This window comes from Nematolebias whitei, chromosome 11 (assembly GCF_014905685.2).
Source record: "Nematolebias whitei isolate Nwh7 chromosome 11, NemWhi1, whole genome shotgun sequence".
NCBI lineage: Eukaryota > Metazoa > Chordata > Actinopteri > Cyprinodontiformes > Rivulidae > Nematolebias > Nematolebias whitei.
Window position 1 is genome coordinate 24,462,347 of NC_056508.1, and position 12,563 is coordinate 24,474,909.

At 46.2% G+C, this 12,563-nt stretch overlaps 2 protein-coding genes across 2 annotated transcripts in view; both read left to right on the forward strand.

Annotated features, from left to right (window-relative positions):
- The window catches only part of rad21l1 (RAD21 cohesin complex component like 1), a 10,579-nt gene extending 5,384 nt beyond the window's left edge, over positions 1 to 5,195 (forward strand). Inside the window, exons 6-13 of the mRNA XM_037684042.1 lie at positions 573 to 683; positions 761 to 868; positions 1,027 to 1,256; positions 1,396 to 1,477; positions 3,911 to 4,050; positions 4,131 to 4,238; positions 4,466 to 4,537; positions 5,010 to 5,195. Coding sequence (XP_037539970.1) covers positions 573 to 683; positions 761 to 868; positions 1,027 to 1,256; positions 1,396 to 1,477; positions 3,911 to 4,050; positions 4,131 to 4,238; positions 4,466 to 4,537; positions 5,010 to 5,195 — 1,037 coding nt within the window. The remainder of the gene's footprint in view (positions 1 to 572; positions 684 to 760; positions 869 to 1,026; positions 1,257 to 1,395; positions 1,478 to 3,910; positions 4,051 to 4,130; positions 4,239 to 4,465; positions 4,538 to 5,009) is intronic.
- Positions 5,196 to 7,233: 2,038 nt separating this feature from the next.
- Positions 7,234 to 11,687, forward strand: LOC119417241 (syntaphilin). Its single transcript, XM_037684452.1, has 5 exons — positions 7,234 to 7,332; positions 9,799 to 9,894; positions 9,974 to 10,105; positions 10,184 to 10,333; positions 10,412 to 11,687. Exons 2-5 carry the CDS (start codon positions 9,851 to 9,853, stop codon positions 11,685 to 11,687), a joined length of 1,602 nt encoding a protein of 533 aa, XP_037540380.1. The 5' UTR covers positions 7,234 to 7,332; positions 9,799 to 9,850.
- Positions 11,688 to 12,563: the final 876 nt, after the last annotated feature.

The window sequence follows — 12,563 nt, forward strand, 5'->3', positions numbered from 1 at the left end:
CTATATTTACACTAGTATCTATATTTACACTAGTACCTATATTTACAGCCTGTCTGATGTTTAGCTGAAAAGTTTTGGTTATAAATAGTCAAATATTAAATATGAGTTGTTTTTTGTCTGCCATGATGGTTTAAATTGATCCTGATGTTCAGGACAGGGACATCCTTTAGATCAGGGTGTGTAATCCTGGTCCTGGAGGCCACTATCCTGTATGTTTAAGATGTGTCTCTGCTCCAACACACCTGATCTGAATCAGTGGAGAATCACCTGATGATCATCAGGCTCCTGCAGAACATGAGGTCATTCAGCCACTGACTCAGGTGTGTTGCAGCAGGCAGACCTGTGAAACAGCATATGGCTGCCATGATCTAACACCTCTGCTTTAGATTGTTTAAAGATCCATCTTCTGATGTGTGACACAAAAATAAATAATTAGATGTTTGATTAGCCCCTCATTAGTTTATAAACTATTACTAAACATTTAAAATTCTAATTCCCCGAGTCTGTTCTCTGCGAACATTTCTCCTTGCTTTGATCATGTTTATTTTTTTTCTGTATTCATGACTTTATAGACTTTTTAACCTACCCCAGTGATGGTGCTGAGCTGTCACCCTTCATCCTGGAAGAGCCACAGAATGAAGATCAGCCGAGCTCCTCGGTGAACGATCACCAGAATCAAACAGGTGGCGATATTTGACATTACCTTTTATTTGTATGATTCTTTGGTGATGCTTTTCCTGGATTCTCTTTGTCTTCCCAGATGTGGACATGAGAGCACCCATGGAGGCAGCGGCCCCCACACTAAATGAGACCACCCTGCTCACCAAAGAGGGGGCAGCCTTCACCCTGGAGCCAGTGGCTATCACTCGTATGCACAGTCAGCTCAAACTGTGGTCCTCTCATTTCTCTATATCTGCTTAAAAAAACTTGATACTGTTTTGCAAGGAGATCCAGCAGAGTGCTCTTTGACACACCTACGTACAAAAACTGTTCTTTTATGGTTCTCTGTTGTGTATTTAATTCTAGCAAACTCCAAAAAGAAGATCGGAAAGAGGAGACGCAAGTTGGTGGTGGACCAGACTAAAGAACTGAGCGACGAGTTCATCAGAGAGCAGCTTTCTGACTATTCAGACCTGGTTGCTCCTTTGGACATGGCCCCGCCCACTGTGCAGCTCATGCAGTGGAAGGAGAGCGGAGGTGCTGACAAACTCTTCTCACAGCCGTGTTCCACTCCGATAAACCCACAGATAAAAGAGGTAGATTCATTTTATTCTTGGTTTAATGATGAAGGTACATGTGCAAAAGCTGAGCACTGATTAGCACTTTATTTATACCACGACACCAGTGAATGGTGGAAACCAGTGAGTTTTATCTACAGCAGTGTTTCATTTTCAGCTCTTCATCAAAATTCTCTTCAAGAAGAAATATTACCGTGCGAGCGAGGAGGCTGAGGAAATGCGTCAAGACAGACAAGAAGGTAAGAAGCTGTTCATGAGGGGAGAGACCCTCATGAAGGCTCCGGGTCCGTACTGTGTGGGGGCAGAAGGAAGCCGTCAGCCACAGGTCCTCTTTGTACCCACTTAGCAGCTGCCCAGTAACACTGATGGTTTCATCTACTGGAGTACATATTTCAAATAAAATTAAATGGGTTCGGACCAGTTTTATTCAAATTCTTTACCCACTTTTTCCTTTCCCAGTTGAGGGCAGCTTGTGCCCATATCCTGCAGGAGGCGGGGGTCATCCTGGACAGGTCTCCAGTCCATCACAGAGACACACAGAGACAACCGTTCACACTCCCACTCACACAGGGGCAGTTTAGATTTACCAGTTAACCCAACATGTCTGTTTTTGGTCTGCGGGGGGGAAGTGGAGTTGTTTTTTTGGCTGCTCCCTCCTGTAGGGGTCACCACAGCAGGCGAACTTCACACAAAACATTTGGGAATTGTTTTACGTCCTGACGCAACCTGGGCTTGAACCTGCGGCCTCAGAGCCTCAGGATTACAAGACTGTAGCACGGGGCTGTTCAACTGGTGGCCCGCGGGTTAGAGTTGCATTCGGGCCTAAAAATCCAACCAGTCCCGGCCCCAGCACGTAGCCATTTTTTCTGAACCCGACCCGATCAAATTAACTGTAATTACAGGCTCGAACCTGGAAAACAACCCAACACTGTTTTTATGAAGCTGTTACTGCTTTTGTAAGCAAGTCAGTTTGACATAATACTTTATAAACGTATTGCAAAGAAAGGAAGATATAAGATTTCTTGTTTCACCAAATGGATATTAACAAAACAAATAGCCTTTAAAAAATCAACTCAAGATGAGCTATTATACAGATGAACAAAAATATTTTTAGAGCAAAGTCATTTGGAAAAATATAGACCAAGGCTATTTAAACTGAACGTGCTGCTCGCTTCGGCTTCTGTAGAAGCTGCTTCCTTCACAGATGGCAGCAGGTGTGGAGACGCGTGTAGCCGGTGATCAGCTGATCCATCCATCTTTACCTGTTTCTTCCTTTTCGGATAGTGGGGGTCGTTGGTGCCCATGTCCAGCCATCACTGTGCGACAGGCGGGGGACACTCTGGATAGGTCTCCAGTCCATTTCAACCGGTGGATCAGCGGACGCGTGCGGCCGGTGACAGGTGTCCATCTGAGCTTAACACGACTTTTTTTTTTTACTTCTTTCAACCGGCCGGTCAGACCTGCCTCCTCCTCTACAAGTAGATTAACACAATTTTATATTGTGCATTCTTATTTTATTTGTGCTGTATGATTCGTAAAACTGCATCAAAGCCCGAGACCGGCCCCGCCCTGCACATTCAGCATATTATAATGGCCCGACCCGTATTCGGGCTGGGTTCAGGTTAGAAATGACGGCTCCACCATGGATGACTTCGTCCAGCCCACCAAAGATTTCATGAAAAAATATATACATCGGATTATTTTATTTTTTTTGTTCTGGGTTTGTGTTTTGGGTTCTGTTTATTGCATTTATGATGCAATTCAACAAAATAAACAAATTTAAAAGGTCATTGTAAAACTTTGTTTATTTACATAATGACTTCAATCACTGGATGTCCGGCCCCTGAGCTGCTGGCTCTCAGAAACTGTGGCCCCCTCTGAGCAGGTTAGTTGAAAAATCCTGCTATAGCACTGACCACTGAGCTACCACTGCCCCACTGGGAATAAACCAGCGTACCAGGAGAAAACCCTCATGTGCATGTGAACTCCTGTTTGTGTGCACAGTTTTTCAGAGGTGACCAATGTGCCCTGTGTGCTGCAGCCAAGGTAAAACCAGTTTAACTCTGGTGCAGGGTGAAAAGTGACGTCAGCCTGTTGTTCAGCTTGGCTGTCCAAGAAGATTTTAGAGCTGTGCTTAACACCCCACCACCACCACCATTCCAACCTTTATGCCTAATAAAAGAAGCAAGGGTACATTTTTGTAAATGTCTGACTCTGTCGTACAGATGGACGCTGCATCCAGTGTCTGTTGCTGGGAGCGAGTAGTTCCCAGTAGTTAGTGCACCCTGAGCTTTTAACAACTTTTATACCAACGGTTGTCCTGGACTCGTACTGAGCATTCGTGCTCATCTCTACATGTCTCGTCTGCTCTGTGACAACATTGCCTATGGAGGACAGGATCAGTAAAACTCATTAATGTTTGTGTATCAAAATAAATAAAAGCAGGTGTACAGGATCAAAACACCAGAGTTGAATGCTGAAAATAGATCTCAACCTATTTGGGGCACGGTGGCTGATTGAACGTGCGCATATTCTTGTTCTTTCTGCTTTTTTTACTTCAGGGGTTGGCACAGCGAAGGTGCTTGTTGGTAAACGACACCCGTTGGGTACAAAATGGCAGCACTTCATATAAACTGACTTTGTTGTTCTTTTTCTTAACGTTCATGGTTTAGCTCAGAGCGACTTCAGCGCTCTCACAGAAAACCTCAGCGTTGTAGACTCATCTGTGGATACTGAAAACACACACCGCACCGAGCTGACGGGCCTTGAACACAACACTGACGACTGTGAGACTAATCCAGAGCGCCTACAGGTAAGTAGTAACATGTCGGGTCAGCAGAAGGAGCCATTTTCAGATTGAAAGAACTTGTTTTGACGTGCGCTGTTCATCAGCAGGAAAACGGGTCACAGTTCACCCATCCAGAGCTCCCATCAGAAGACTCCATGTTTGTTCATCCGTCCTTCGTGGAGCACAACACTCAAACGTCCCTCCACACTCAGGTGCTTGTGAACACAGTCACACACACATTTTGCTGCTGGCCTGCAGCCTCCACTGAACTCATGTCTGAATGAAAAGTAACAGTAAAGGCTGATCGTCTGAAAACGGGTGGATGCTGAAGTAGCCCAGCTTTAGTGCGTCAGCAGCTAACAGATGGCAGGTGCTCATCTTCCCTGCTGTCCTGGCTCTGTGCTCACTGATTAAAATATGGTGTTTGTCCAACCTGCAGTCTCTGCTGGACAGCCAGGACACCGAGGAGAGGATTACCAGGAGAGCTCAGAGGCTGCTGAGTGCTCTAAAAGTAGGTTTCCTAAAATCAATGTTCAGAGTTGTTGAATCCTTCAGTCACATCTAACAAGGTTAACTCAGGTCCTCTGGACGGGTTCTTCTTCATTTATTACCAGGTTGGTGGTGACGTCCATCAGGGCACTAACGATCACGACTGATGGTTCTCCTTTTACATGTCACCACCACACTGGTTGATCCACTGAGATGGGGCTGTTTATAAGACTGAGTTTGTTGCAGCTCCTCAGACTGAAGAAGTCTTTTGGATAAAAGATGAAACGTTTCAACAAGAAGAATCTGTTCAGAGGACCTGACTCAACCTGGTTAGATTTATCTACCTGGATTATTGAGCAGCATCAGGACGCCATCAGTCATGTTTTTATTTTCTGTAGCGGCAGAGCAGCTTCAGTGCTTTAGTTAATCTGTAATCAGAGGGATTTAAATGTGACAGGAGGGGCTGGAGTCAGGAGTGTTCTTTGTGTCCGCAGCAGAAGCAGGTCAGCAGAGACCCAACGTTCAGCCTGCAGGCTCTCTGTGAAGGCAGCACTCGATCGCAGGCTGCAGCCACGTTCCTCCATCTTCTGGTCCTGAAGAAACAAGAAGCCGTCCACCTGCACCAGAGCGCTCCTTACCAGGACATCAGTGTCACACCTGGACCCAAGTTCTACAGCTAGAGTCAGACGGGGGGGGGTGAAGAGTTTGTGGTTTCGGCACGTCCAGGATGGGGTACATCCACCACCACCAGTCTGAACAGATTATTCTGCTTCTGTCAGATATTCCCTCTGTTTTTTGTTTTTTTGTCTCTTCATAACATGTTAAATGAATGTTTTTCTTAAAGCCGTCACTGTTTTTACACACGAGCTAAAATCAAACGGCCTCGAGTGTTTTAAAAGTCACAATCCTTTAATTTTATTTCATTTTACTTTTATTTTTATCTTCTGTCAGATTTCATGTTCTGCAGCAGCAGCTCTGCTCTTGATGTTCCTTCATGTTACGTTTTTCTTTTTATTTGTTTCAAGGAACCGTGTTTTTGTTTTGTTTTTTTCCCACAAGTGTTTTCTGATCAACTATTTTGTAAGCGTTCTTTTTTCATCTTGTGGTCATGAACAGTTTTAAGTCTCTTCTGCATTACTGCAACATTTTCATGTTGAGTGTTAAAATATAATATTGCAGGTTTCTTCAGACGCTGTCATTTTGCTCCTTGTCAGGGTTTGGTGTGTGCAGGTGGAGCAGCGGTCACTTTGAGGAGGACATCACTTTACAGTCAAAAAGCACTCCGTTGGTCAGGTTCCCTGCACCGCTCACATTTTGATGTAAATATTGTTGAAATAACTTTCAGGTAGCACTTGTGCTTTGTTTTGCAAATGTATATATATATATATATTGTTAAAGTATATATTAAATACTCGCACAAAAGGAGGCTGATTTTAAGTGTTTTTTTTGTATTCTAACTAGATGTGAGGTGACAGTCCAGCCGGAGTCTTACATTTTCACTGTTTTTAGTACTTTACACATATCGAGGAAAGAATACTGTAGTCCGTTTTCAGAAATGTTTTCATAATATAGTTTCTAAAAAATGAATTTATGCAAATTGGTTAAATCAAATGTACAACAAAGTTCAGTCAGGTCCTCTGGACTCTGACTCGTTTGAGGCAGTCATGGCCAAAGTGGTTCAAAATATCCTTATTCATGCTCAATAATCCATGGATTATTTCTATCTGGATTACTGAGCATGAATAAGGATATTTTGAACCACTTTGGCCATGACTACAAGGGGGTGGGGGTGGACTCCAGAAACCATCTTATCACCATCACACTGGTTGACCCACTATGAGAAGGTGCTACTTCTAAGACTGAGTTTGTTGTGGCTCCTCGGACTGATGAAGTCTTTTTTGGATGAAAGACGAAACGTTTCAACAAAAATAATCCATCCAGAGGACCTGACTTAACTTTGTTGGATTTTTCTACCTGGATTACGGAGCATGAATCAAACATCATTTAATCTATTTGTGTCATACTCTCATATTGATTTATTTTATCACAGTCGATGGAGGGATCAGACACGAGGAGCTCAAGTAAAATCAATTTGTTTATTAAATAAGACAAAACGCTGGCGTGGCAACAAAACTTCTAATCACATGGGAGCACGAGAGGCACCAAGACCTCAGGCTAGCTTGAATAATGAGCTGCTGGGGGGGGGGGGGGGGGGGGGTGACCAGAGACCACCTGTGATTACTAATTGGAAACAGGTGTGAGTGAGAACTGAGAGTTGAACACAAGGGACAGAAAAACATCATAAAACCTCAAAGAGAGGTAAAACTGAAAGATTAAATAAAAACAGACTATGATGAATGTTGTAACAGAGTTTGTGTAGTTTAACCAAGGATAGGCTGTTTGTTACTTTGGAGGTGAAAAACGGAACAATTTGAGAACCCAAATACAATTCTCTAATAAATATATGTGACCAGAAATGTGCGATTTCAAATCATTTAATAAAGATTTACCATGTATGAGTTGACTAAAGTGTCAAAAATCGGGAGACAAACGTAAATCGTGACGGTTGAGATGTAAACTCGTTGACCCCATGGATCCTGCCTGTGTTGGACTGAGGGGGTCCCTGAACGCATCACATGGTGCCTTTGTGGTCCCTGCTGTCTCTTTAAGAAGCAGCACTGCAGCAGACAGCATCATTTCATCCAGAGCTTCATGCAGGATGGACTCTCATCAGGACCGCCAGCATCTCGTGTCGCTGCGGCCGCCGGGCAGGAACCGAACCTCTCCGATGACGCGCAGCTTCCACCTCCCGAAACGGTACCGGTAACTGCGCGAGCTCAGCGCCACGTTTGTCTTCTGAGTTCACCTCCGAGCGGCCTTTAAATGGATGCAGGACGCAGTTTGGGTCGACTCGACGTGTTCTCCAGTAAAAAGTCGCTCCTGGTGCCGTTCAGGTTTGGACCCGTGCTCCGTCAGAACCGATGATAAGACTTTGTTTTTACCCGAGCTGGCCTCCCTGCAGGAGGAGACAGCATGGGGTTTAAACCTGGTTATCCGTGGAGGAGGCGCTGCTCCTCCTGGGAGTGCAGTGTCCTCATCCTGCTGAGAGGAGGATGAGGAGGACCAGGTTCGCCTCCACACTTACGTAACATGATTGCGTCTTTCTCACCAGCACTTTGCCACTTGTTGCGCAGACACACAGGAAGGAGGGAGGTGAGCTCTCCTGCCTCCTCCTCCACCTCCTCCTCCTCCTAGAAATGAGGCTGTGGGAGGAAATGAGGTTTTAGAACATCCAGAGAGATGTCTTCGTTGTCAGGTTGTCCAGAAAATTTCATGGGGACATTCTGTCCTCGTTGTTTTGAAGGAATAGGTCGTTGGAAGTAAAGTATTTTTTTTAAGTAAACAATATCTTACCTGTTGCGCTTTAAACAGTGTGTTTTTCTGAAAAAGAGCTATTGATCAAATAAATGAGTAAATGGTCCAGATGGGATCAAGATCAGCTTTGGGGCCACTTCCAGCAGGAATGTCACATTTTAAAATATTCATTGGCTCTAAAACCTGCCAGGTTAGAAACAACCTCAGTTATTACCCAGGGCTGGGTCTGATTTGGGTCACGTCCAGAGTCGGTGTTATCAGTTAGACATTGTTTGCTTTAGTTTTTACCCTAAGTTGGATTAAAATTACAAGTTTTTTTTAATTAGCTACTAAAAACGACGGATGGACAATAATTTTCAAATATTCAAAGTCTAATTAAAATGGGTGCATATTCTTCTAATATTCAAAGAAATATCAAATAATCATTTTAATTTGAAGTGTTTTTGCTTAAAATTCAAATGCAGAAGTTGAGTTGAAAAGAACAACAAAATGTGGGTCATTAGATATTTACAGCTTGGTGCAGACTAACTGGTGCAGACTAACTGGTGTTAGCTAACTGGTGTTAGTTAACTGGTTTAATAAAATATGGTTCATTTTGATGATTGGAGCTTTGAGAGGAAAATCCTTTTTAGAAATAGATGTACTGTCTAAATGGAGACACTTCCAAAGTGGATCAGTGCTGTCTTAACTCCAATATTCAAATATATTGTGTTAGTGCATGCAAACAGTTTTATAAACAATTAGTTATTCAGGCAGAAACATTGTTTTCCAGCAGGTAGTGTCCCAGGAGTCACATGAGCAAATAAATATAATATTCTGCACATAACGCAAAATTCCATCCATCCATCCATCATCTTGACCCGCTTCTTCCATTTTGGGTCACAGGGGTCACCGGTGCCCATGTCCAGCAATCGTGTGAGAGGCGGGGGACATCCTGAACAAGTCTCCAGTCCATCACAGGGACAAATAGAGACAAATGAGACAACCATTCACTCTCGCACTCACAACTAGAGACAATTTAGAGTTAGTCAGTCTAACACGCATGTTTTTGGTCTGTGGGAGGAAACCGGAGTACCTGGAGAAAAACCACGCATGCACGGAGAGAACATGCAAACTCCAGCCAGGCCTCCGGGTCAGGATTTTAACCGGAGACCTTCTCGCTGAGAGGCAGCAGCTCTACCAACTTCCCCACTGTGCCGCCCATAATGCCAAATTGAAATCTAAACTAGAGTTGGTGTGAACAGCTATGAAACTGGATAATCCAATTAGGACGTAGTTCTGTTCAGACTAACTGGTCAAACTTAAACTCTGATTCTCCAAACTAAGATCACTCAAAGAGCCTTCTGCAACAGGTAAGTTATTCATTGTTTGTAACTTTTCCACACAACCTCATTTTTAAATGGCTGAAATAGCCCTTTAGACCTTCCAGGGGTTCCTTCCTAGAAAAAAGAACCTCAAATACAAATTAAATGGTTCAAAGATTAACCAAAAATGACACCAAATTAAACTTAAAGCCTCTTTTTATGGACCACCAGCTTGATGAAGGCGCCGCCGCCTCATTTACCGTCATTTACTTCTAATTCAGTATAAACTGTTCGACGTCTCTGCCAGCCTCCAAATGTCAGAGAGGCTTTGTCCCTTCACTTCACCAGTTAGCGTTTAAAACTGTGTCGTCGTTCAGCTCTGCAGATGTGCAGCTCAGACGCAGCAGCTGACTGTGTCCTCTTTGTGTCAGCACAGCGAGGACGCTCTATTTGCTGCTGGCCCAGATTAGTTGTGATGAGGCTTAGACTTTTGTCTCTGGGCTCCAGTCGACTCCTCACGAGGGATGATTCTGCACGTTTTAGATCTCATTTAGCTGGATTTAGGCTGACTTTATGCTTGTTGTGCTGTCCATGCTTGCTGCAGAGTCCCCCGCTAGAAAGAGCCGTGGAGACGCTGGACGTTGCTCATCACCTCGATGTCTCTCGCTCAGAGTCGGAAGCCCTTCTCCAGCCAGCGCAGGTAACCCTAACCCTACAGTCTGCTGCTTTAAAGACTTCCTGGCGGAGCGTAAAGTCACTGTGATCTGACCTCCTGTAAGGCGCTCAGTGGGAACTGGAGGAGGTGGCGGGAGGTGTTGCCACAGTGATACGTCCAGTACGCACACCTTTCCTGTTCGGATAAGGGCTCCAGAGGGCAGCCCCACCGCCCGCACACATCCAAACACCCCCCGGTAAGATGCTCGTACTCTGCGTTGTGACTTGAGAGCACCCTCGTGTGTAACGTTGGTCTTTGCTCGTGTTTGTGTTAGACGTCAGGCAAAGCACACGGTCTGCAGCGACAACCATGGGGTCAGGGCCCCCACCCCGGAGCAGTACCTTACACCCCTGCAGCAGAAGGAGGTGTGTATACGACATCTGCGAGCCAGACTAAGAGACAACGTTGAGCGGCTGCAGCACAGGTGACGTGTCTCCTGCAGGGTTGGCGTTGGTCGAAGCTAAAGGCTGCTCTGCACAGTAACTTGTGTTTCTACGTTCAGGGACTGTGAGATCGAGGAGCTGAGGACCCAGCTGTACAAGATGCAGGAGGACTGGATCGAGGAGGAGTGCCACCGTGTGGAGGCGCAGTTAGCTCTGAAGGAGGCCCGAAAGGAGATCCAGCACCTCCAGGAAGTGGTTGAGTCAGTGAAGTCCAACCTGAACAACCGTGAGCCAGACCCTCACGATCTCAAGCCATACTCGGGGATGCAGGGGGTCAGGTCAGAGGGGAAGTCTCGCTCCTGTGGGTGCTCCCCAGCCAGCACCCTGAGCCGCGGCGCCACCTTCATGCGGCGGAGCAGCGAGGCTCTGGAGCGCAGCTTCAACGCCCCCGAGCCAAGCGGGGCGGCCCATCCGTCAGGACAGACCCACCTGCTACTGGAGGCTGCGCTCCTGTCGGAGCAGCTGCCTCAGCGGGACCCCCACCTCCGAGGAGCCCCAGCTGTGCAGCACCCTTCCACTTATGAAAGGTTGTACAGCGGGGGCGCCGTGCTGCCAATCTCACACTCCTGCCACTCTCTCAGCAGCAGCTGCAGATGCACTAGACCCGCCTACCTCCCCCATCATCACCTGTTCCTGCACTTACCTCAAGAGGAGCCCCCGGTCGCGGCTGTGAGCGCTGCCCCCACCACGCACACCAAGCCCATCCCTGTTCCTGCAGCGGAGAAGAAACCAGAGGTCCGCTCTCAGGGCTGCAGCCCCACCATGACCTGGCTGTGTGAGGAGATCAGTTCTGGAGAGCTGAGCGTCATTTCATTTGAAAAAACCACCACCCCCCCAGAACCGCAGCCAGTTCCAGCCTCTCTACCTCCTCTGTCCCCCCCAGAACACCTGTACAGGGCTGATCCACCACCTTTTGATAAACCTGTGGTTGCAAATGTGCCAGCGCAAGCCCAGACCTGCCAGCCCCGACCTACACATCCACTTCCTGTGAGACAGGAAGCCACAGCTGTGACGATGGACGAGGACACGGAGGAAACCGAAGGGACAAATGAAGGCGGGCCTTCCCCCGAGCGCCCCCACTGGAGCCGCTACTTCCTCGTAGATCTTTTGGCTTTGGCCATTCCTGTAGTGCCAACCATGGCGTGGCTGTGCAGAGGGGCGCCGCAGGAAGTCATGCCCGTGTACCACATCGGCTCCATGCTGAGAGGCTGCTGCGCCATCGCCCTCCACTCACTTCGACAGCAGGGTGTGGGCGGGGGGCGCAGACCTACCAGCACGACTGGAACAGCCGCTGACACTTTAAATGTCCACTCAGCTCTCAACCCCTGCAGATAAAGTGCTGACTCGGCACTTTAGTCTCAGCCATGTGTTCTCCTCTTGCAGGGATTTAATTTTTTAGGATTTCCATAATGTCCCCGTGAATCCATTGCTTTAGAGACAAAAAATAATTAAAAACAAGAATTAGCTGTAAATGCTTCATTTCTCAGTCTGCCTTTTCCTGGACTTTCAGTGGTTCTCTTTAACGCAACGTGCATGAACAACACAATTTGTCTGGAGTTTCTAGCTTGCAATAAAAAGACACCTTACGTGAGTTTTAATGAGATTGTTTTATCAAAAGAAGCTGATTTGTTTAAAGTTAAATTCTCTTTTTCTATGGACACATCTGTGAACATTTAGAAGTGAAGGACAGTCTGGTGTCGTCTGGATTTGTCGTTTAAATCGGTCCATCTCTTGGCATTGGCTTTTCAGCATAGTCCACAAAAGTTTAAAAGCGTTGAGGTCGGGGCTTTGGGAAGTCCACTCCAGAAGCTTCATGTCAGCTTGTTCATCCAATCAAACCAGTTCTGATGCGTTCAGGAACATTTCCTGTTGGAACACCCACGTTTCAAGGTGTCGATCTGAGAAGTTAAAAACTCTGAAGATGCTCCTTTTTCATGATTCTATCCATTCTGTGCACCAGTACCACAGCATGATGCTACCACCGCCATGCTTTACAGATGACACAGGTAAAGCCTCATCTCCTCTAAACTCACTTATCGTTGTGACCAAATAGTTGTCTTTGTCTCGTCCGACCATAACACTTTGCTTCAGAAGATGCTTGGTTTGTTCATGTGGGCAGCTGCAAACATCAGTCCAGCTTGAAGGTGTTGCTTTTGGAGCAGGAGCTTCTTGTTCAGCACCGCCTCAGTTCATGCTGATGTAAATCCGGCT